Source organism: Hyposmocoma kahamanoa, unplaced genomic scaffold, assembly GCF_003589595.1.
Source record: "Hyposmocoma kahamanoa isolate Upper Pololo Valley unplaced genomic scaffold, ASM358959v1 97, whole genome shotgun sequence".
Taxonomy (NCBI): domain Eukaryota; kingdom Metazoa; phylum Arthropoda; class Insecta; order Lepidoptera; family Cosmopterigidae; genus Hyposmocoma; species Hyposmocoma kahamanoa.
The window spans coordinates 2362992-2388235 of record NW_020655294.1 but is presented as its reverse complement, the minus strand read 5'-3'; the positions used below and the strand labels follow the sequence as shown (position 1 = coordinate 2388235).

The 25244-nt window shown below is 37.0% G+C and overlaps 1 protein-coding gene across 1 annotated transcript in view; it reads left to right on the top strand.

The window, feature by feature from the left end:
- Positions 1-25244, top strand: part of LOC113238597 (titin-like) — a 43328-nt gene that overhangs the window by 10590 nt on the left and 7494 nt on the right. The window contains exons 9-18 of the mRNA XM_026475425.1: positions 4106-4220; positions 7127-7249; positions 8345-8489; positions 9377-9477; positions 9677-9861; positions 11151-11331; positions 13817-13932; positions 16047-16120; positions 18425-18505; positions 20231-20557. Of these exons, the coding sequence (XP_026331210.1) occupies positions 4106-4220; positions 7127-7249; positions 8345-8489; positions 9377-9477; positions 9677-9861; positions 11151-11331; positions 13817-13932; positions 16047-16120; positions 18425-18505; positions 20231-20557 (1448 nt within the window). The remainder of the gene's footprint in view (positions 1-4105; positions 4221-7126; positions 7250-8344; positions 8490-9376; positions 9478-9676; positions 9862-11150; positions 11332-13816; positions 13933-16046; positions 16121-18424; positions 18506-20230; positions 20558-25244) is intronic.

Genomic DNA, 25244 nt, shown 5'->3' with positions numbered 1-25244 from the left:
GTAAATATTAAAGGGCTGGAACAAAAATATTGTTATCATCGAAGAAAAAGCTTTCCCCTATATTACAAATTCAAACTTTCCAACTTATGGAAATGATAAACGATACCAGTTCAAAATAGCATAATAGTTTTTGATGTATCAAATATTGTTTATGTTTAGTACATTTTATACTTAAATTGCAAGGTGGCTCTAATTATGTGTCCTGGAGTATATGTACAAAATTTTTAAAATTTTACAAAATTTGTGATTCTGACGTTGCTATATTTGTATTGCACATAAAACCCGTCAAAGCTGAATGTAATGTAATGGCAAGTTCAGTATTGATCCACTTTATGTCTCGCAGTGGCAGTGTCCCGCAGATCTTTGCGATTTAAAACTTTTAGTGACATTACAAAAACTTTGATGGACGTTGCAATTTATCTACATAGTATAGTCTGTCTTTTTTGAAGATGGAGTGAAATGACAGTTCATTGCGCGAAAGTGTTGCGCGCTTACAAGCAGCTAGTGATCCTAGTCGATAAAATATTCTATCGACTCGACTGAATGTTGGTGAACGCATGCCTTTTTTGCCAACCATTATTTGTTCAAATGCTGGGCACTGCTTCATTTGAATTGTCAATTTTCGTTAGATACACTGCATTTGGAATTGTGTCCATTAAAAATATGAAATGGAGACATTTTATATTTTTAATGGACACAATTAATAATAATATAAAATACAAAAAATATATAAAATGGAGACATTTTAAATTTTTATTTATTTATATCAATATAATATAATCAAATCCACATGTTCTTGTTAAAATGTACATGAATAAAAATTGATTTTGATACTTATAGACCACCTGTCAAAATATGAATGACGAAGGCAATAACGAAATTAGAAATTAGAACGTCGTAACGTTCACAATTTCGATATTTTTGGCAAAATGTTACCTTCTTTCACAATTTATCGATAAAACTACATGATTATTTAAAATTTATAAAAACTGGCAACCCTGCAAATGTCATTTTACTCCCATTTCAAAAAAGATAGACTATAGATGGACGTGGCGCACGACTTGCTCGTTCGGTCACTATAAAAAGGTGCCCTGAAAAATTTGCTGAATGTCATTACAGTTAGTCAGTAGAGAGCCTGTATTTCAAGGCCACGCTTGGCATTTGTGTATATAGCACTTACGGAGAACTCAAAGTCAACCGCTTTTGTCTCCGCTCCATTGTATACTATGTATAGTCTGATAAGTGTTTTTGCATGTTTTACAAATCCCCACAGTTAATAATACCTTGGGGATTTAAGAATCTTGTACCTCATATTCCCACAGCGCAGCTAATATTACATGGTGCGGATTTTTGGGACAAAATATCTTAACAGCACCACTTGAAGAGTTTTATGGAATATTTACTTTTTGGTCCTTGTCTCGTTGCAGCATTTTAAAAAGTAGTTTTCCTAAAAAAATGTAGTTAAAAAAGATCTTCCTTCAAAGATCAATTTTTATTTATTTAATATGACAATTAATATATTTGTTTTGCATTACGAGTTTAGTTTTAATAAAGATTTTGTTATTTAGTTTTTCTTTTTTCTTTATCTGTTAGTTTTAGTTGCGTAGTTAACAGATAACTCATGTATTTACGTCGTATTTTTGTTAGACGTGTTTCGAACCAGTCCGTGGTCCTTAATCATGAGATTCCGCGGCGGTGACTCGAGTTTGTCGTTTGCACGACATAATGGTTTGAAGCGAATATCTGTCGCCACATTTTTATCGTCAGATGACTGTCGTTCTAGCTCTTCCCATTGTCACGACAGTCTGTCGTCGGAACGTCAAAAAGTCGTGAACGACAGTTAATATGTTCTATATGTGAACAACTTGTTTTGAATATAGAAGTCACGATACTTTCAATTGCACGACTGTCTTCACGATATATAATGGGAACGCGCCCCCAGTCTCATGATGGTTTTTCTATTTAAAATAGTGGCATAATGTTACCTAGTTTTACATAGACACATGTGTATTGAGTTGTTCGCCGCGGTTGAATCTTAAACATTGTTATTCTTATATAAGAATAATAATAATAATAATGATGTTCCTAACCCCAGCCCACCGAGCCACTGCTATTTAAAAATTCAATCTTTATCCTTTTGGCCACATCATGTCAGTTGTGCCTTTGGTCGCGAAGCAAATTTAGTACACGGAATTTTACGCTCTTGAAAATAAACATGGATTTCTAACGCTGATTTATCGTCTGTTTATATGTATAAGGAAGTGATGGAATAAAAATAAAAAAACATTTTTAGGGAATGTCAAAATAAAATTAAAAATCGAATAACTTTAAAAGTAAGTAGTAAGAACCAGCGTCTTTTGCCACACCGGGGCCACCGCTTGATCTTACCAACTTAGACTCTGTCTGTAGTCTGTTGTTTGATACTTGTATCAATAAGAATAACTATCTACTGGCGTATTTACACAAAAAAAATATTAATATCATAGTTGTCGATTTTTGACGCGATAAAACAAATATGACGAAATTAATATAAATAAATAAACAATAAACAACATCACATTACCTTATCATTGGTCTTACCATGAACTCTTATTACGATTCAGCTTAGGATCTAAAATGAATCGTCGTGAGACAGAGCTACATGAAGTGTATACCACCATCGCGCTTTGTTGTCGTTGCGAACCTATATTGAACTGTAATAAGAATAAGGCGCCAGATCTCAAAGTAAGTAGCTAAAGCACTTTGGCTATGGAAATCTGAAACAAACACCCAGACGCGAGACAATATACAAAAACTTAGTTTCTACACTGACCCGGCCGGGGATCGATCCCGCAACCTCAGAAATGGCGATGCCATGTAAACCGGTATGCAAGCCACTCGACCACAGAGGTCTTCGAATTATGTATCCCTTTCGCTTACTCCATTTGTATAATTTATTTCGTACACACTACTCCCGGGAGTCGACTCCCGTTCTCTGTCCGAAACAAATACTGTCACATAAGTAATATTCAAGTAAATCAAAAAACAATGTCAAGTATGAAGTTTCATTCGCATCATGCTTCTTTTGATTTGGTCGAGTATTATTTATTTGACGGTAGTTATTTCTGACTGGGAACAGGAATAGAACCCTGATACAGACAATGTGATCTAAAATTAGATCACATTGCCTGTATCAGGGGTCTATCTCTGAAAAGATCTGATTTGTTACGAATTATTTATTGACTATGTGGCAGATCACGAACTGTACCTGAAAAAGAACTTAAAACGAATTAGTACCTAATACAACACTAAAACTAAATATTGTAATAATTACGTAACTTATAATATAATATATTATATATTATATACTCATACATATACATACTTTATTAACATCTACCAAATAAAATAAATGAGAATAAAAATGTAGTAACTATAATTAAAATTAAAACTAAATTATCTAAAAATATTAACGCAAATTTCAACTTACCTCTCGATTCATGTTAACCTACGCCATTGTTTCGCGTAAGCCGGACACAATGCGTTACTGCGCATCGGCAGCCAGTCGCCCATAAGATCTTCGAAGTGAAACCCGAGTCGCCCTTTGCTTGCCATCATATCTACCGGCTTCCGCTAATTTCGTTGTATTTACCTAATATTGCCATATACGTTTGCCTCTGTACTTTGCTTGTATACTCGCTTCAAGTGACTATCAATAAACTGTTAAATTGTGTGGTATCAACTATTTATTGGTGTGCCTATCAACTGAAAATACTACAACTACCTCGGTGACTCGGCAGTTGGCACTGTGGGATCTAGATTAGAAATAGGACCTATTTGAGAAACGAACATTTCTCAATTGATCTGGGTCGAGATTTTATGTGCTCTGGTACTCATAATTCCAAGAATTTCTTCTCGCACGTCGTTTGGTCGAATAGGCGTATGTTTGTAGCTGATTGTTCTTTCGCGTATGAGTTATTGTAGTAAAAATAGTTTGTTTTCATAAGTAGAATTAGTTGCACATTTTTTCTCGTGGCCTAGTAAAAAGTCTTGTATTTACAATCTTAAATAACAATTTTCTTTGTAATGAGTTTGAAGGTATTCCATTGAGTTTAATTGCTTTCAGGTCCCATAAAAGATATAGACGACGCGGCCGAGCGGTTTATAGCTGAACAGAGAAACGCCTTAGCTCGCGCTGCTAATAGAAAATTCCAGCCGCCGCCAAGGCGGTCTCCCACCAGGTTAGTTTACTTTAAGGAAATGCCGCCGATATTAATAGACTTCTTAACTCGCAAGTGTTCTGTCGAGGCAATTCAAAACTTCCCCCTGAAATATCTCTAAAAGATAAGTGTAAAGATTCGTACTACAAAATATGCTTTATTATAAGTGTTCACCAGTTCCAATACCCGAAAATCTCAACCTCTTCAAAATGTCAATGCTCTGTATATTTATTGTCTTCATATGGTACATAAGGTCTTAAAGTTAAAAATAATGTTACACTTAAGAGCCTTGTCTTCGGGATAACAACAAGACCAGAGGCAGGCCGAGGCTTAGATTAGTCACTTCAATTGTTCACTATCAATGTATAATAAAAGTACGTCACTGAGAAAATTCCGATTAAATTAAATTACAAGAATATGAATATATAATACAACATAATTCAAGATTTATTTATTATGTATTAATTTAATTATTAAAATTTATTATAATATTATATTTTGTCATTAAAGTATTCACTTCAATTGTAGTAACGTTTATTAATTAGGTATAATTTCAATTTATTAAGAAAGAGTGAATACTTTTCTCGTTCTTAATGATTGGCGGGAGACCGTTGAATATCTTTACCGACATTGAGTGGGGACCTGAGCTGTGTAATTGTATCCATTATCACGGACATGTTAATTCTTGCGAGTAAGCCAGACTTGTTTTTTTGTTAATATGATACCAAGTGATTATTATGGTATGCGACTCGCTTGTCCATAACAGTTGCAGTGCGCCCGTCACTCTTAGGGTCGTATTCCAGAACTCTACTCAATGCTCAAGTCAGGACTTGAGCAGACTTGAGTATGATTTCAAGCACTGGAAATGCGACCCAATGGCAAGGACTTGGGTATGATTTTCAGTGCTCACTGCAATACTCAAGTCAGTTCTGGAATACGGCCCTGAGACAAAGTTGAAAAGTTCCATGTGCCTGTAAATTCACCAGTACACCTTCAATACCGAAACGCAGTAATGTGAGCATTTCTTCTTGGCGGCAGAAATAGATAAGGTGGCAATCATTCTCTGGACGAACTGTTGCATTGAATCGCGTTAATATCCCACATAGCGAGGGTCTCGTGAAAGCCGAAACCGTGAAATTTCGCAAGTACCTTGAATTGGCACACGAGATCACTGATATGAGGGGTATGGCCATCACTAGAATAATCCCCATTGGTTATTCTGCTCCCGGAATGATTAGATCAAATGCCAAATATCGAAAGAAAATAGTTCTTTTTTTATATAAAATTACATACTTGTAAATACATCATTGTAGTAAAGTATTTCGTCCTCAGAACTCATATTCACGAAGAAAATATTATTAAATAACGAAAAAATAAAAATAACAACAAATTATTCCAAAGTTGCGTTTATTTTATATCCGTACAGCCTATTATAATAGCAAATTAAGTAACACCATAGTTTTTTTTTTAATTCTCGCAATTACGGACAGGGTAATCAAGTTAGTCTTCCCTATTTAATTTCGGTAGCAATTTTTATTATTTAAGTATTCGAGTATATTATCGTGGAATATTATAGCAGTTTATGTGACTGTTACATAATGAAAAGCATTGAAATACAAACAGGGCGAGTTTCATAAAAACATCTCACGAGTGTTTTAATGCCCAACTATGTACAGTTACATACACTGCTTCATCTGTACAGATGTCTTTATGACGTGTTCAGGAACCGCATGTTACGACTGGCGAAATGGCGGCAAATAAAAACTTTTCTCACGCATGTCACACAACCGTAGTTTTTATTTTTAATTCATAGACAAACTAGAATCGGCCCCAACTATCATATCGTTCGATATCAAGTAACGTGTGAAATTGTCAAAATTCTTTGCTAATGACATTTCGTTTCGAATAAAACTTCATCTCGACTGATATTAGAATTGAGGTCAGATCAAATTGTTTTGTTTTTCAGAGATGTTCGAAATTTGAATGCAATCGATGTTAAGAAGCAATAATAACATTATCACAGATAAGAAATTCTAACAAAACAGTTTTTTACCTTTATGCTGGTCGTAATTTGCGGTTTTTGAACACATTATAGAGAGTTTATGATATGTGTGTAGATAAAATAATATTTGATGAGAATATTTCAGAATATTGAAATAATAAAAATTGCCACCAAAAGTAGGTACACAAAACGTACCTGAAATTATCCGACACTGGTGAGCTGTTGGTTGTATAACTGTTTTTTAACCGACTTCAAAAAAGGAGGAGGTTCTCAATTCGACTGTTTTTTTTATGTATGTATGTTACGCGACAACTCCGGTATTTGTGAACCGATTTTCATGATTCTTGTTGGAAAGAGGGTACCTCCATAGTGGTACCACTTAATTTTGAAGAAAATCATCCACCTCTAAGGGTGGCTGTTCACGCATGAAGATTCATTTTTATAAATAGCGCCTAAATTGAATATAAGGAGCAATTATTTTAATGGTTGATTTTGCTATTCTCCAATTCAAGGGCGTTTTTCGCTCTCAATATACTTTGAGTAGTGAGAACCGATTTATATTATCTCCAGTGTCCTGCATAGTGGCGAACTAGGGGGGGGGGTAACCGTTTTCAATAAAACTTGGTAAATATATGTAATTCCACGTACTTTTGAGGTCGGTTTTTTTAGTACTCAATACTGTGATTATCTTTAGTCTGTTTACATAGCCATTTGACATATTTAAAAACAGAAATGGATCCTACATATTTTGCAAGAGTTGCACGCTCTATATGACAATGACAAACTTTGTAGGTTTTTTAAGTAATGTCAACATATCCGAGCATGCTAAGAAAAATTATTAAAAAGAAAAAAATTTAATAAAATGTTTCGCAATAAATGAGGTTGTGTAAATAATATGTTAATATTTTTTGACTGTCGTCGTCAGGTACATCGAGAACACGACGATCGAGATCGAGAACGAGCTGGCGCCGAGGCGGCGGGACGACGACGAGTTACTGAGGAGGCAGGAGGAGTTCATCAACGCCAACAGAGCGGGGCTGCGGAGGAGGTCAGTGTGCCACGGTCCTTTCACCACTGTCAATTCCCGGCGGAATAGTACAGCTAGCGGGCAGCCCGTTCCTTTCTGCATAAATTTTGATTATAGTGGCCCTTCCTATCGGCTCTTAGGGTATACGAGACGGGCACTATAGCCTGTGCAAGCACAGGAACCTTCTCATTCAGGTTCTGACCCTAGTTTTTTGTGTTATAGTTTATTCATATTCATTCGTAAAAACGAAGATGGATCTTGCACATTGTTATTGTTTTGAAAGGTACAGTCAAACGTAATAAATGCAATTATAATTTTGAAAGGAATGTTCAAAAAGAACGGTAGGACGAAAAATGGTATGGTCCAGGTTACTAATTACAAATTTTTAAGTATTTCGGAATTTTTTTTTAAGTGCTATGACTTTACGAATAAATAAAATATGTATGCTGTGGTATTTATGAATAGTAATATATGTATTTTATAAAATGTGTTAGTTTAATAAATATCACGGTATTTTATTACTATGATATTCAATTAGTTTTTGTGAAATTACTTCACTAGGTTTTTCGTTAAAAGAGAAAAGTCGTTGAAAACAAAAAAACAAAGATCTTCAGCTAGCACATGGAAATATTTGTAAGGTTTGCTGGTTCGTTCCTTAACTAGCCCAGTTAAGAGAGAGCCAACCAAGGTATGAAATAGGCGCTGGTTTGAATCCAGCCGGATTGAATGAATTTTCCTTTGTGTTTGTTCTGTGTATTAATTATTGTATAGGTAATGATTAGTCTTTGTAAACATGTAATCTCAGTACAGAGTACTAAAAAACCGACTTCAAAAGTCATTCATCCCCTAGTTTGCCACCCTTAGAGGTGGAATATTTTCTTCAAAATATTTTAAAAGGGATCACTGCCGAGGTACCCTCTATCCAACAAAAAAATCTAAATCGGTTCACAAATTACGTAAAATACAGTCGAATTCGACTCCTTTTTTGAAGTCGGTTAAAATTGAAAAGGCCTGTTGTTTGTCCACGCTCGTTGCCGCACGTTCTTCCACTACTTGCGAGCAAGCGCGATGGAAAGAAGGAAAGAATCGACAAGGAGTGTCGTCTCTGGTCCGCAGGATGCGCTCGGCGTCCCCCCCGCCGCCCCCCTGGCGCTCGCCCTCGCCCCCGCGCAGCCCCGAGCGCGCGCGCCCGCGCCTCGAGCCCAAGCGCGCGCCCGCCCCGCACCCCGCGCACGCCCCGCACCCGCCCTCCGGCGACGAGGTAGGTCTTGGGCCTCTGCCGAGAGATTGCGGCGACAGTTATGGCTAGCGACCGCGTAATACCTTTGTGCACAAGATGTTTCTTTTTGTTACCACTAGGGGCGCTGTGTAATTTGCCATGCAAAATTGTAGTAATTTACGCGATCGCTAGCGACGACTGCCACGGTAAACTCGGGTATATGCACTGTTGAGTGTTCCGTAGCCGAATTTTTTTTACTATACCGAGAGACTGAACGAACGAGCCCGTATCGAAGCAAGCAAGTAAGTTTCTATACATGGCGTCTCACGGCTATGGGACACGGATGGAAATGCTTTATATATTCCACATAGGACATTTTGCTTCGTGGAAACCCTACTCTATAAGCCTCGCGGGCCTAACTAATAGGCACGAGATTTTAAGATCATACAATACTTTTTCTACGAGTAAATAAAATTATGGAACAAAACCAATATTTAATGTATATTTAGTTAACAATCCATGACAACAAACACAATTTCAAACTCTTCATATATTTCGACAAAGGCCAAACAAACACTACTAAAAACCAAAGAGAGAGATATGGTCATGTACCGCATATGTTTTAAACAATATATTTTTTATAAAAATTTATGGCCAGGTTGCAAGACTTTTAGGCCAATTTAACCAATCAGGAGCTAGAATAACGTTTGAGTAGCGTCCTAAGCAAAAATACGACGTTCTCCATCGAGCTGAAAAATCCCTTGTCTGTGGTACTCGTGCTACAGACAATAGAATTGTGATTCAGAACTAAAAAGAGCGCCTTTATGATATGGTTTATGAAATTATAATTGACAGATTAAAGTACAGTACAGTAAAAAAACGTTACTTTGTTATCATCAATAACAAAGATGGTTTTCTTTCCGCATCAGGACAGCGAGTACCGCCGTCGTATGAGAGAGCAAGAGAGCCTGCGCGAGAGAGTACTCAGAGCTAAAGAAGCGCGACGCAGGAAAAACGCCGTGGCTAACAGGTAAATAAAGAACTCGGTGAGTTTTGAAAGGAACAATTCATTTTGCCTTCTCTTTATCTATATCTGTATTTATTTGGAAATCGGTAAACCATTTTTTGTTATATTATAGTGAGTTAGATTTCGTATGGTAACAAAGTATCAAAAGATGCTTCTAGGTTTACTATTGATTTTTTTTTAATTCTGTTCTTATTTTTCATAGGGAACGTGAGCGTTTAGAAAAGGAGAAAGAACCACCGGTCAAAGAAGAAGTCAGCGTGCCTACAAAGTCTGATGCAAGCCCGGAGCAGGCTAAACCGGACACGACCAGAAAGTCTCCTGAAAAGGAAGAAAGGGAACGGTCTCCCATAAGAAAGGAGGAGGAGGCTGAAGTTAACTCAACTTGTGGTAAGTTTTCAAAAATGTACGACAATCAATTTTAGAAAATTGCTTGAAAGTTGACAGCACAAGTTTTTTTAGCCAGATTCAGCTAAGTCTTGTAAATTTTGTGGTTCTTTCACTCTCCATTGAAGAAATGGGTCTATGACTATTTATTATTTTTTATTTATTAAGGATTACCAACATAGTTTGCAACGTAACGTACATTAAGCAATAAATACCCAATAATTAATAGGTAATTGCAACTTCAATTATAAGCAACCACAGCATGCACTCAGTACTGTAAAAGAGCATTAATAATTGATAAATAAATTTAATTCCAATTGACGCACGGGAACTTGTAGCAAAATAAAACCAGCTACCAAAATATTTTTATGAATCGGCACGCCACCGGTAGAATACCTCCCGGCTATACATGTTTTTACTTCTTATCTAATGCAGATCTAAATAGTGTCAGATAGTACAAGAAGAATTTAAAATTATGTTTTGTGAAAAGTCAAGAAATTGTCGTTTATGATATTAGTAATATATTTCTGCTAGATTGTTATAGTCTGTCTTTTTTGAAGACGGAGTAAAATGACATTTCATTGCGCTAAAGTGTTGCCCGCGTGCGAGCAGCTAGTGATTGCAGTCGATAAATATTGTATCGACAATCGGAATAATATTGGTCACGCTTATTGAATAAATATCCGCACTTGATTCATTTGTATCATCCTCGACCTATTTATTATTCATCCAATTACTGAGTACAAGTTCATTTGAACTGTCAATTTCTTAAGTTCATACATACATACGATGTATTTAGAACTGTATGTTTATGAAAAATACAAAGGGGAGACACATTTTACAGTTTTTAATTTTAATTTAATATAGATAATTAAATCCAGCTATTCTTGTTAAAATGTATGTGAATAAATATTGATCTCGATTTTTAGTAGGCCAACTGTCAAAATAAGAATAAAGAAGGTATTAACGCAATTAGTAACCATTAGATCGTTGTAACATTCAACCAAATCAGTCATTTTCGGCAAAATTTTGTCTTCTTTCACAATTTATCGATAAAACTATCGACAACAACTACGTAACTATTTAAAATTTTATGAAAAGTGGCAACCCTACAAATGTCATTTACTCCGTCTTCGAAAAAGATAAGACTGTAATATTTTAAAAATATAATATGAATGAATAGTTTACAAAAAATACCGATGAAATAAAATAAAAATTATTAATAATAATAGTAATAATTTAGATCTATTAAAACAATGTAATAATGGATAATTTCGTATTACGTTCCACAGAAAATCTAACCCCGCCGCACTCGGACCTCCCGAAGCTGGAGTCGCCCGAGCGGGACTTGACCCCTCCGCTGCCCGGCCTGACCAACGACAGCGACGACGACCTCGACCTCATCCTCGGTGACATCGAAGGCATCCTGTCCGACGACGACGACACGGGACGGTTCAAGGAGAAGGCCAAAAAGTGAGTCATGTGGGATGAAAATATTCAGGGTTTTAGAGTTAGTTTAGGGTATCTTTTTTACACGGCACTCACAACCAGAGATAAGCCAGCATCCGCTGCTTTGTCAACGCCGGGTTCAAATCCATGAATGCCCGAAATCGAAGACAAAAGTTATTCACTCAAATATTTTTATTGTAAATCGAGCTTTGTTCAAATGTAATGATATTATTACAAAATATTTATTGCTTTTTTTATTGAATCAATTCGCTTGAAAATCACATTCACAAAGGTATCTCATCATCGTGTTGATAAAAGGTAAAGGTATTAAGGTATAACCAACAGCACAAATATACTTTTGTACAAAAAGGTTATTATTAAGTGTGTGTATTATTACTAGTACACACACTTTTTAACCTACTTCAAAAAAAAGGAGGAGGTTCTTAATTCGTCTGCAAGTTTTTTTTTATTATGTTAAGCGATAATTTGTGAACCGATTTTGATGATTCTTTTTTATTTGAAAGAGGCTACCTCAGTAGTGGTCCCATTTAATTTTGAAGAAAATGTTCCAACTCTAATGCTCTAACCACACAGTCGCGGCCGCGGAAGCGAAACACGCGGCTGACGCGCGGCCGCCGCGTGTTTCAGTGCGGCAGGGTTCATATAAACTCGTACATTACAAAAAAACCCGCGCCCGGAACGCTTCCGCGGCCGCGACTGTGTGGCCAGAGCATTAGAATGGCTGTTCTCGCATGAAGATTTATTTTTATAAATAACGCCTCAATTTTACAAGGAGCAATTATTTTAATAGTTGATTTTGCTTTGCTCCTAATGGAGGTTGAAACTTGGTAAACAGATGTTATTTCACGAACTTTTTGAGGTCAGTTTTTTATGTAGAATCCAATTAGTACAAATTTAAGTAGCATTGATGTAATCGATACTGGACGGGCCAGGACTTAACATCGTGGCACCTGCACGTCCAGCAATTGAGTTTAATATAATGTCCAAGGTTTTCTGATGTCTCACTACAATGTATACACTTGTGAATATAAGTTTAAGCGGATTTGAATATTATTGAATGAGCTTTTTTTAATTTATTTTGACTACCACTCGCGTACACTTGTGCACTTTAAGTTTTTGAACTCGGACGACAGTTTTCAGGTAGCAGGGAACGGGTGAAAGGGAGGATAGTGCTGCCAGAATATCATGTTATATGCGTTTGAGTTGTGTCTTGTGTGCAATGAGAAATATACTTAAAATATGTGTCATTAATTTAATAAATGTAATAAATAGCTATAGAAAGTACTGTGATGACCCATGACGGCGCAGCCAGATACAAAAAATCGTTAGATCGTATGCACTTGAATCACCATTTTAAAAATCGGAACGTAATATATATCCTTAGTAGTGAGTATGCACAATTTAGTGTCTAAAAATATTTTTACATCTGGAATCGAATTATATGGAATTATACCAAATTCCATATTCGTCTTTTCCGCCCATCATTTTAAGCAGTTTTGGTATAAACCTTTGAGTAAAAACCCAGTTAAAATCTGGGCAGGTTGATTTGGTTTTAACTCACTGCCCATCATCTTAATGTAAAGAGGCAAACGAGCAGACGAGACACTTGATGGAAGGTGGTCATTGTCCCCCATGGACATTTGCAACATCAGATGAGCTGTCGATGCGTCGCCAGCCTTTGATAGCCCTGTAAACACTCTTTGAAGATCCCCATGTCATGGCGCAAAAGAAATACTTCAGGCTTAAAATATCTCTGCTCACAACAGATACTCTGTCTATTCTTTCTAACGCGCTGCGATGAATATTAGGTAAAACAGGATAGCAATATTCAGCATTCATAATTAGTTTAGTTCGCTTGATAATAACAAAAACCGTTTTTCGAGCTTGAAATCAATAAATAAAGATACTTTTAAAGATTTTTTTTGACCTGTTTTACCTGCTATTTAACAGATAAAGTGTATATTACAATTAGGAAATATAAGTAAAAATCAATTTTACATAGGTTTACGGTTATTCCAGCACGTGTAATCTTACTTTTAGGTATTTTCGTGTATGTATGGCGATTGTGTGTGCCTTCATTTAAACAAAAATACGTTATTTACTCTTGGTTTAATATCGACTACACTTATGACTTCCTTTTATTACTAAGGATGGATAGCCGGATGGGACAACTTATAATAAATATTACGAAAATATATAGTTTTCCACATCCAAATCAACAAAAAAATTACCCAGGGCCCATCGCCATTTTATTTATTTATTTGGTTTACCAACGTCTATGTACAATATTACTTATTACATCTTATGATACCTTTACAAACAATGTAATTGCCACAAACACTTCTAGGTAAACACAACATGCACTCAAACGTAACTAATTGCATAGTCGGTGTTTACAAAAAAAAAATGGCGGCACTTGAAGGGATTAATGTAACTTTTTCTCAGAACGTTATACAATAAATGTAAAGCCTGTAAAATGTTGTTGCAGAGCCTCGCCCCCCTCGGCCCCGCCTGCAGACCTGCGCAGCCGTCTGCCGCCCAAGGCCTCCGCCGACACCAAGAGGCCCAAGCAGCGGATCACCTTCGACGACAAGAAGAAGAAAGGTGATCACCCCTTTGCTTCATGTCCTACACGGAAAACTGGCAAAGCTTTATTTACTTTAAAATCGGAGGTACAGGGGCGCCTTAAGGATTCCCACCCTCAATCTCTCAATGGAGAAGCAACCGCTCTCTTCCTTTTTTTTAACGCACACAAGCCCCGCACTAGAGAAACCCTGCATCGGACACAGACAGACAACCACAAATTACACCCAAACTAGTGATGAAAGGGACTCAGTCTTATAAGGCCTTTTAAAAAACCTCAACTAATTTTCAATGCCTCATGGCTAGTCTAGTCTTTTAACCCTCAAGTCTTGAGTCATAAGACTAAAACTGAAGACTAATTCGAGTCGAAGTCTTTTAACCGTAGGAAGCTTAAAAGACTTAGGCTAAGAACTCATGGGGTTTTCACCCGCGCCCGCCGCGATTGCGCCACCGCGGCCTCCGAAGAATGTAGAAATATATGCAAAATTGAGTAGCACATTTCACGACGCGTTTTACGCCCGCGGCGGAGACGGCTGCTCGCAGCCACTCGCGCGCACTCGCGGTCGGTCCCACGCCATTTTGTGATTGATTTTCGATTTGGCAACGCGTGTCAATTTCTCCAGTTATGGATGTTGAAGTCGATCAATACATTTCCTACCAGTTACCATTTTTCTCAAAAGTTCTGAATAAGTAGATACGGACATCTGAATAAAATTGAAGAATTTGTCTTCTTGTTTTTTTAACTCATTAATAAGAACAACGAATAATCCGTAACGATAACGAGAGGATGCACCCTGAATCTTTCAGGCCTTTTAATTCTTCGTTGAAGTAAATATAACGCGATAGCTCGGTTGTGATGTGAGTCCATGGCGACGTCTGAGACTTAACTGACGATTTCAATCGATCGTAAATAACCGCGCGCCTTGCGATCCTCTCCCGCCAAGTTTGCGGGCCGGTCAGCAACCGCGGCGGCTACGTGACCGCACAAACCTGCGGTATTGTGAGTGTTGAAATAAAACAGCTGTCCGCAACCGCAGCGGGCGCGTGGCAAAACCGCTTCGTGAATTCTTAGCCTTATAGGACTAAAACGATTAAAAAAACTAAAACGACTGGCGCCTCATAGCCTCGGGAGTCGCGAGTCATGAGCCGTATGGCGTGATTTTATTTCTACCCACAAGGTATTTATTTTACGATTTTTATTGTGAGTAAATAAACGTGAATATTTACTACGTACTACTTACGTCATTTTATTTATAAACTTCGGATTTAATAAGACATAAAATAGGTATAAGTCTTTTGCAAACAACTCGAGTCGTTTAAGTCTTTCAAGTCGTTTAAGTCTTTTGAGTAGTATAACGACTGAGTCTTATTAATAAAAACTCGAACCCCCGAAGAGTCGAGTCCTGTAAAATAGAGTCACGTCGTTATAAAACGCCTTAAAAGACGCCGAAGCCGGGAGATATGTTTGTATGGCTTACATTTATATCTCTCTTGAGTTTGGGTTAGTAATGAAATAGACTTAGGGTCCTTCCAGAACTATTCAATGCTCAAGTCAGGATTTCACTGGCAACACAAGCACTGGAAATACGACCCTAATGGCAGGAACTTGAGTATGGTTTCGAGTGCTTTAAACCATACTCAAATCCTGACTTGAGCGTTGAGTAGAGTTCTAGAATACGACCCTAAGAGTCGTATTCCAGAACTCTACTCAATGCTCAAATCTGCTCAAATTCTGACTTGAGTATTGCAGTGAGCACTGAAAATCATACTCAAGTCCTTGCCCTTAAGGGTCGTATTTCCAGTGCTTGAAATCATACTCAAATCTGCTCAAATCCTGACTTGAGCATTGAGTAGAATTCTGGAAGGACCCTAAGTCTATTTCATTACTAACCCAAACTCAAGAGAGATATAAATGTAAGCCATACAAACATATCTCCCGGCTTCGGAATCGAACCCGGGACCACTGCGTTGGAAACCAGAATGGTAACCGTTCAACCACGAGAGCAGTAGTTACTCACTTAAATTTGCTGTTTATTTTTGTTACTTGTGTACTTACTTTTAATTTACTTACAAATAATAACATTAAAAAAAATGTAGTATGATTTATTAACGCATGTTGTTTATTTTTCTTCCAGAGAAATCACCAGCTCGCAGAACTATAGTAACCAGCTCTACAAAGACTGAAGAAGCTGAAAGTAAAACTGTTAAGGTACTCCATTTTAAATGTGTGATACTTAATTAATTACCTGTGATACCGCACCCTCAACGATAAAGCGACTAAAGAACAATAAAATAATTGTTAATAACAAAGATTAATAAAATAATTATTATAACAAACACTTAGAAAAAAATTTCCTTCGTTCCGAACAGTTTTTTTAAGAACTTTTTTCTAAGTGTTCGATCTTTATTTAATTATAACAACCTAGTGGATCAATTTCACAAAAAAATAATTTGATATCATAGTAGAAAAACCGTGATATTCAATAAAAACTTGCTGTTGAATAAAACGCAGGCTAGAAACTTATATTTTTGTATATTTTAAATACAGTTAAGCACACTTGTATGGGACAGAGTTTTTGAGTAGAAGTGTTGCCATCAAACGTAACACATATTTAACATGAAATCTAACACATATTTTACAACTGTTGCCTGTTAATATAACCAAATAAAAAATTTTTAATGTGTGTCTACTGTTCTAAGAATATAAACCGGGATCATCTTAAGAACTTTGGTTTATTTCACCATTTTACATATTTTCACTTTCAGGTTACAATTCAATAATCATATGTCAAGATCTTCTGTTTTCTTAACATTCTAAATATAAAACTATAATCACTACCTATATCATAAAGTAGAGCCTAGTCTACATCCCTCTTCCTCATAGCTGAAGGGGTGAATACACACGACACAGGCTTGAGCATCCATCGGATGATCACTGGGCAACATCTATATTGATCTCCCAGCTGCCTTAGTCCTCATCCTGCAGCTATCCACGTTCCATCAGCTTTACCTACTTTCTTTAAACAAACGAGAACCAACACACATATAAAACCCTAACAACATATCCTAACATACATATGGGATGGGGATATTCCATATGAAGAACGCCAAATTAATTAAATAAATATATTTTCGACGAATGCAGACAGTTCTTGTTCATCTGGGAGGGTGAGCACGAACTATGCACACACACTGGACAATATATCTATCAAATTAATAAAAGAAAAAAAGAAAAAGTAAGTTATATCCTTCTAATCCAATCGGTATTCTATCACATCCTCCCGTCTTTCAAAGTCTGCATTGCCGGAAAATAACAAGGTTTCTTAAAATTCTTCACAATCTCATCGTGGTTCCACATGAAAAATAAATATAAAAGATTAATTAACCTAGTAGGAACCAAGAAAACATTAAATTATCTCCTATAAAACTTTTTCATTCTATTAACATGCAGTAGATTCTGTCTACCCTAACCTATTTCTACTTATACCTAATCTTCTCACCATACAATTAATTCTACTCAATTGATATACTATCCTAAGTTTCTCGTAACATACCTCTTAGATAACAAAGCAATTCTAACTTTCTTATCAAACATTCGCCTCCGCTTGAATTGTAAATTATCTATACATTCTTTACGAGAATTCATCGAAGCTGCTCGTTTTACAAATTCGCTTTGTAAATTCTCCACTTTACTTACAACAGGTTTAAAAATGTTAGGGATGTAGACTAGGCTCTACTCTATGAGTAGAATTGCTGGCTGAATATAGGTAGTGATTATAGTTTTATATTTAGAATGTTAAGAAAACAGAAGATCTTGACATATGATTATTGAATTGTAACCTGAAAGTGAAAATATGTAAAATGGTGAAATAAACCAAAGTTCTTAAGAGGATCCCGGTTTATATTATTAGAAGTACCTCTCGCTACGCATCCTAAGTTAAGAATGTATAGATTAATATAAAACTTGGCAAATAGATGTAATTCCACGAACTTTTGGGACGGGTTTTTTTTTTAAAGTTCTAATTTAGGATTTCCGCATAGTAATGCCTGAATTTATTAATTACTCGAAGAGTAAATTAAAGTTTTGGTAATTAAGAAAACAAATTTAAAAATAAAATGTATTTGAACTAATAGAACTTTTATTTAAATTTATAATTTATTAATACTCGTCTGGTGAACCATGCGTTAGTTTTCTAAATTTGTTTTGTTATTTCCCCAAAAATTTCACTATTTTAATTGGATGCTGATAAGCAACAGCGTGTCAGCCAACACAATCGTTATCCGGGACCTCAACTGTATGAAGTTGATAACGACTTAATTGCATTAACTGCATGTAGTCGAAACCTACTTCATACAGCCGAGATCGACTGCATGCGTGAAGTTGATTGCGATTTCACGCATTAACTGCAAGCATGCAGTCAATCTAACGTATATGCACTGTTGTCTTCTATTCTACTATGTGACTAATACATAATGTCATGGAATTTACTGAAGATACTTATTTTTTTTGCAGGCGAAAGAGAAGCCAGTTGTAAAAGAAACAAAAGATACAAAGCCTAGACAAAGAATAACATTCACTAAAGAGGCCAAAGAGGTACGTATTTCATTCGGTATTTATTATTTTAATTACAGATTTAAGAAATACAAAGGCTATATAATAATTTATAAACTAATTTCATTTCTTTGACAAAATTATAATAATTTAATTTATAAATTTTTCGATGAATGAATGTGAAGCGTAGAGCGTATGTTGCCCAAGCAACATTAAAAATTCTTCTAATAAAATATTTGATTTAGTACATTTGACCTATCAATATTTCATAAACTTTGTATGGTACAGGGTCAACAGCACGTCAAGCTTGACACTTAAGACTTAAATCCAACTTTATGCCGCTTGCGATAAGAAAGCGGCATAATAATTGCGGTGCAAAGTACAGTGTCAAGCTTGACGTGCTCTTGACTGTACCTAATGCCTATAAGAAATTTGGATGGTGACTAAAAAATCACCTGTTGGCTGATGGCTGGGTGTATCTGTTTGAGTGAGAGAAGTGGTTGGTAGTCCTGTTTGAATGAGCGCTTGGTAGTCCTGTTTGAATGAGCGCTTAATTGTGCAGTGTTAGTTTAAATCTCTTGAAAAGTGTAGGTTACTCAACTGTGCATAGTTTCCTTGAAAAATTTTCTTTCATCAGTAGTGGTAGTGGTAAATAATTAGATTTTAGGGTTTTGTTATTTGATTGTTAGGAAGGTCAACCGAACTTGAAGAAAATTTTTTTTCGATCTAGCTGGGCTCGAACTAGCGACTTCGCGGCGGAACTAGTCAACAGACCTTACGAATTTTTTAATGTGGTTGTAGGTTTTTATTTTTGGTTTTAATTGTTTTTTTAGTGCCGTTTGAGTGGTCTTGTGAACTTCTCTCTCTCTCTCTATATATATATATATATATATATATATATCTTATGAACAGCTACCAGCGGTTGACAAGAGATGTCGTTTTATTATTTGTCATATAATAAAATAAAATAAGTTTTTTCTGCGTTCTTCGATCTTTATCAATAATAATAATAATAACGAACTAGCGCACTATTTTTACAAAAAATATATTGAATGTCATGACAATGGAAGAAAAAATTGAGCTCAAGTACGCAGAACTAAGCTTGCAATTGGCACGCGTACTACTCTAACTAACGACTTGTACTGTATTTATTGTTCTGTGATCATTATAGTGAAAACACGTGTTATTTAATAAAAGAATTTCTTAGAACTTTCTTTCGCTTTTCTTAATTAGTGAACACCAGACGTCGGTCTGTATATCGTGTATCATGATTGGCGTCACAGTACATTTACTCAAGTGTTTAGTATGCTTATTAAAATATACATAATTTCGTTAAGACAGAAGATATCCATAATATTAATCTTAGAACTAAGTCCAAACTCATGGTACCACGTTTTCGTTTAACTAAGGTAAACGACTCTTTTAATGGGGAACTGTATAAGTTTTTACAATAAATTTCCGGAGCATACCATTTCTTAAGTTTAAAACTTAGTATTTTAATTGAAAAGTCGCATTACAAAATTGTTGACTAAGTGTTAGATAAAGACGTACGTAAAAACTACATGAGTTTAGATTTGACACAAATATGATTCAAAATAGCTTTTAAGTTTATTTGAAAAGAGCAATCCCTAGAGTTTTTGCTCGTTCTTCTCGGGGAGGTCAGCGCAGTGAACGAGCAGGAGCTTAAAAGATGTGATCATTTGCGGGAAATAGAATATTTTCGAGCGGGTGGGTAGACGAGTCGAGCTAACGGGAAGTCGCTTGCAGCAGGCCGAGCGCGCGGGCGCGGGCCCGGCGGCGCCGAAGCCGTTCTCGTACCGGCGCGTGGTGCTGCAGCGCAAGGCGCCCGAGGCCGAGCCGCGGCTGGCCATCTTCAGCCGCGCCGTGCGCACGGCGCTGGGCGCCGGCCGCCCCGCGCCCGCGGCCCCCGCCCCCTCGCCCTCGCCCGCGCCCCCGCAGGTGGAGTACGACAGCGACTCCACCGTGGACGAGGAGCGCCTGCTGGGCGACGACCCCGTCCTCGCCGTCGTGTCCAACCTGCCGCACGGCATGACCGACACCAGGCTCAAGACGCTGGCCGGCGCCGACGTGCAGGTAAACCGCCTCAGGGTGCCCGCCGCCCGGATTGGTGCTTTGACTATTCCCCGCTTTGCTTGGCCGTCGTTCGGACTTCATCAGTCGAAACTTAGCGGGGCGCGGGTTAGGTAGTCTTCGAGGCTCGGTCGCTATGAAAGGGACCGATCGACGATTGGAATCCTACCCTTTTAGCTAGATTTCCATCATTACAACATAGTTGTGCAATGTTTTTGTGATATTGGTCCTGTGATATTTCGTCATTAGTCTTTAATCGTGCCTTTTTCAGTAATTAGACTGTAACGGTGCGAAGTTTCTACCACCTGTACCTGAACCCTGAGATATTTCCGTTGAATCGGAAATTTCAATTTCTGAAATTGTCTTTTCTGAATAGACTTTCTTATTTCACGACCATGGCTACTGTGCAGGTGGTCACCCAAACAGTGAAGTCATGTAAAGCGGAAAACGAGCGTTTTTTAACATATTCACCACAGACGTTTTAGTTGTTGAGTTAGGCTATCATATATGTCTGATGTTTTCATCTTGTATTCATAAAATCTTTCATAAACCAGTATTTAATTGTATTCTCATTTCTACTCATACATTGATTCAAGCTTCTACATGATTTATGATGTTTTATGACAAATCCCATTTAATGTCATTTGCCGAAAGTTCCCTTCTGCCGTAATTACGAGAATGGCTAAGACATCTTTCTTTAGGTATTCTACCACCCGTGTCTAATTTTGGTAGAAGTATATTGCTTATGGCATTTATAACACATTTTGTGTTTAATTTCCGCAGACCGAAATAATTCTCGTTAAAACGTTAGCTGAGTTACGAAATCCATTTTGAAATGGTTTGCCGCCCAACATTTCACTTCACTAAACCAATTTATTGATCGAGTTATTTTTTATTGGCTTGGACGCAAAATTGATATTCAATAAGGCCATTGTTTACAACTTTAATATCTCCGTGTCGGTGCAGCCTGCTACCACACCGCGTCCTTCAGAATGATCGGAGGGAGTCTTCGAGCACTAAATCCCCGGAGGATTGTTTTCAACTTTCAACCTCTTTCTTTGCAACGTTCAATTTAGACTAACTTCTGGTTCCGGACTTTACGGTCGTTGAACTCCGATGCCGAACTTGCGGGCGCCATAAGCCTTCATTCACCGGCTTTTCTGGGCATTCTGAGTTATCTTCTGTTCATTCCTGCAGCTAATAATGTGAGAGACCGTGGTCTCGATAGGTTTTAATCTTCTGGTGGGCGACCTGGGCACTGTTGTGGCCTTTCCGAGGTGGAATATGTTTTTATATTCCAATACCAATAGGGTTTTCTTAATAATGTCGCTTTTCGTTACTAAACGTATTAACGAATAATATGAAATATTTGAGTCTACAAAGGATGTTTCACCTTAAATTTTTAATGTGATATATACAATAAAGAATTGAAATTGAAACAGAGGAGGAGCGCGACGGATGGCGAGTGCATGGCACTCATGCTTATCTAAGAATAGCACGTCAGTAAAATGTTCCTATTACATTATAACACACACATTTTTAACACTACTTGCGATATTTCTGTCACGCGATGGTCGTGTCTGTGTTTGTTTGTTGTTGATGTTTCCTTTGTTAGGCGTTAGTCTAGTGATGAGTGTTAGACCATGGTTGTGCGAATTTTCTGCCGGTAAGATTGTGGTCGTGGGGTATTTCTGTTAGATGTCGTTCTAATCATTGTGTTCAAATCGTAGTGTTAAAAATCTATTATATAGACGGACCTGCATTTATGAGAAAACAAATATTTAAAGCACCAATCCGTAAATAAATTATGCATATTTTATGTGATAATGATTGTTTCTGTAATGTTTATGTATATGATACTTATATTGTTAATATATACGCTTATATAAAATAGATATATTGTCATTTACTGATTGATTTCTACTTTGTTCACACTGAACATTTTTGCAACGGAGTTTAATTTTTAAGTAAAATGTTTCGTCTTTTAATTCTGTATTTTTAGTCACTACATATTTTTGTTAACAAACAAGTGCTTCATGTAAATTGTTTTATTATGATAAAATTTGTTTTACCAAATCTATTTATATATACACTGTTTGGATAGAATTGATTTGTAAATCCAAAATACGTAAATTCAAATTGTTTTAGTGCCGCAAATATGTTTTTAATCATACAATTAAACACGTGTAGCTCGTTATAAAATGTTATATTTTAAATAAAGCATGGTCTTTGTTAAATTCGACCGTGCGAGTTCAATATGATTATATATAGGGTTATTTGAAAAAATACTAACAACCTTGCAGGACTATGTTACTAACATCATAAACAATAACTTCTGTTCCACGACTGTTTATTCACAAAACAAATTTACCCAAAATAGACTTTTAAGTTTTTATTGTACTATCTGACATTTTTTAGATCTGTATCTGGTAGTAAAGTAGTAATAATTATTAATACAATAATCGACCACTAAGAAAAAATTTCTTTGTTCGGGCTGGATTCGAACCAACTTCTTTCAGCAAACCGTGCCGGACTCTGTCAACTAAGCCACGGAACAAACTAGAGGACCTTACGAATGTTTCTACGTGCTTGTTGCAGAGCTTTGTTTTTTGTTTTTAATGACTTTTTGCCGTAACGCCATCTGTGAGAAACCTTTGAAAGCTTTTCGTCACTCATAGTGGTCAGACGTCGCGACATTTAAAACCGTTATTTCTATCAGTTTAAATTTGAACATCAGCAAATTGAGTGCGAAGTGTTTGCCTGTGTTAAATTGTTTAAAATTTATAGAAAACCTTTTTGCAAGGTAAGTATGTGTCATTTTAAATTATTTTATATTTAATAACTTTCGTAACGTTATATGGGGTTTAGAATTTCAATCTTTTTACATATTTGGCGTAATATTTTGTCTATTTGTGTACAAAATAACTCAATTCAATTCTGTGGTATGTATTAATTAACTTGTACGTAATTTGCATACAATTACTAACTTTATGATTATTTGATTGGTTTTGCATGGCGCAAACTTTGCACTGTGTGCGTATGTTTTGGTTGATGTTACATGCCTTTACAGGATTTTAACGAGACTTTGGATGCCCCACTCGCCGAAGTTTTAGCTCTCGATTCGGGGAGCGAGGCTGATGAAGATGAAGAATTAACCGCCGGGCAGCTTCACGAGCTGTTTCGCGACGATCCTATAGCCGACGAGGGGCAAGAGGAGAATGTTCCGACCGATTTTTCTTGGAGCGACGACTTCACCACTTTTAGTGCCACGCGTGAAGACTTTCACGAGGAGGTTGGATCCAAAATTGATAGAACAAATTCATGCGATGTGTTCTGTCAGATGCAGGACCAACCCCTCCTGGGTTCTATCGTTCGAGAAACGAATCTTTACGCGTGGCAAACAATTGCCAAGACCAGCGAAATAGAAACGGGTGTCTCCGCCAAGTGGAGAATTAACGACTGGGCGGAGATATCCGTTTCTGAAATGTACAGAATGATAGGTGTAATTATAATAATGGGGATGTGCCTAAGGGGCCGGGTGGATGAATATTGGTCCACCGGCATCATGGGAATGCGCAAATGTCGTAAATTTATGTCACATAATGTATTTATTGTATTTATGCGATTTCTGCACTTAAGGGACAACGACACTATAAGTGCCCGGGGCGAGGACCGGGAAATAGCAAAAATCAAGCCAATTCTTGATTACCTCAATTTAAGATTCAGAGCAATTTACTCCCCTCGGAAAGAATTAGCTATTGACGAATCGTTGATGCTTTGGAAGGGGCACCTAAATTGGATACAGTGCATTCGTTCCAAAGCAGCACTATTTGGAATAAAAAGTTAAGAGTTGCGCGAGTCCGTCAGTGGCTGCGTACTAAATATTATCTTGTATACTGGCAAAAATACAAATGCTGCTGCTGGTGAAGCAATTTATGGCTTGACAAGCAGCACAGCAAAAATTGTGTTTAAATTAATGGCGGAGTATCTGGGGAAAGGTTACACCCTTTTCATGGACGGTTTTTATAATTCCATTCGCCTATGCAGAGTACTAAAATATAAAAAAAAAATGTCACCGATGTCACCGGGACCCTAAACCGGCGACATTAAAATTTTAAATGAAAAACATATGGCTAAAGGGGATGTGGTAAGTCGACACTGTGGTGATGTTTCAGTCCTTTCTTGGAAAGATGTGAAGTTGGTCACCAACGGTGTCGACTTACCATAATAACGATGTTGCGCCAGAAAGGCGTGCTGGTCGACCCTGTACCAAACCAAAGATGGTTCAGGACTATAATAAGTATACGGGCGGGCTCGACCTGAAAGACCAAAAGTTAGCAATCTACCTGCTCGAGCGCTAAAGGGGCTCGAAATGGCATATCAAAGTATTTAAGAGGTTATTAAATATTAGCATATTAAATTCGTATATAATTTACCTCTCCAACATTGGCGACGGAAAGATAATGACTCACCGTCAATTAAGGTACGAACTTTCTGCAGAATTACTTAAAAAACATGGCGAGTCATCCGTATCCCGAGCCCATTATACACACTCGTGTTATCGGCTAAATAAATTTTTGGACCATTTCCCCGATCAGACGGAGAGTGGCGGGGAACGCGTGTCTACTCAACAAAATAAACTTAAAAGGGCTCGGTGCACGCGTAGTTTGGCGCAAAAAAAAATGGAAAA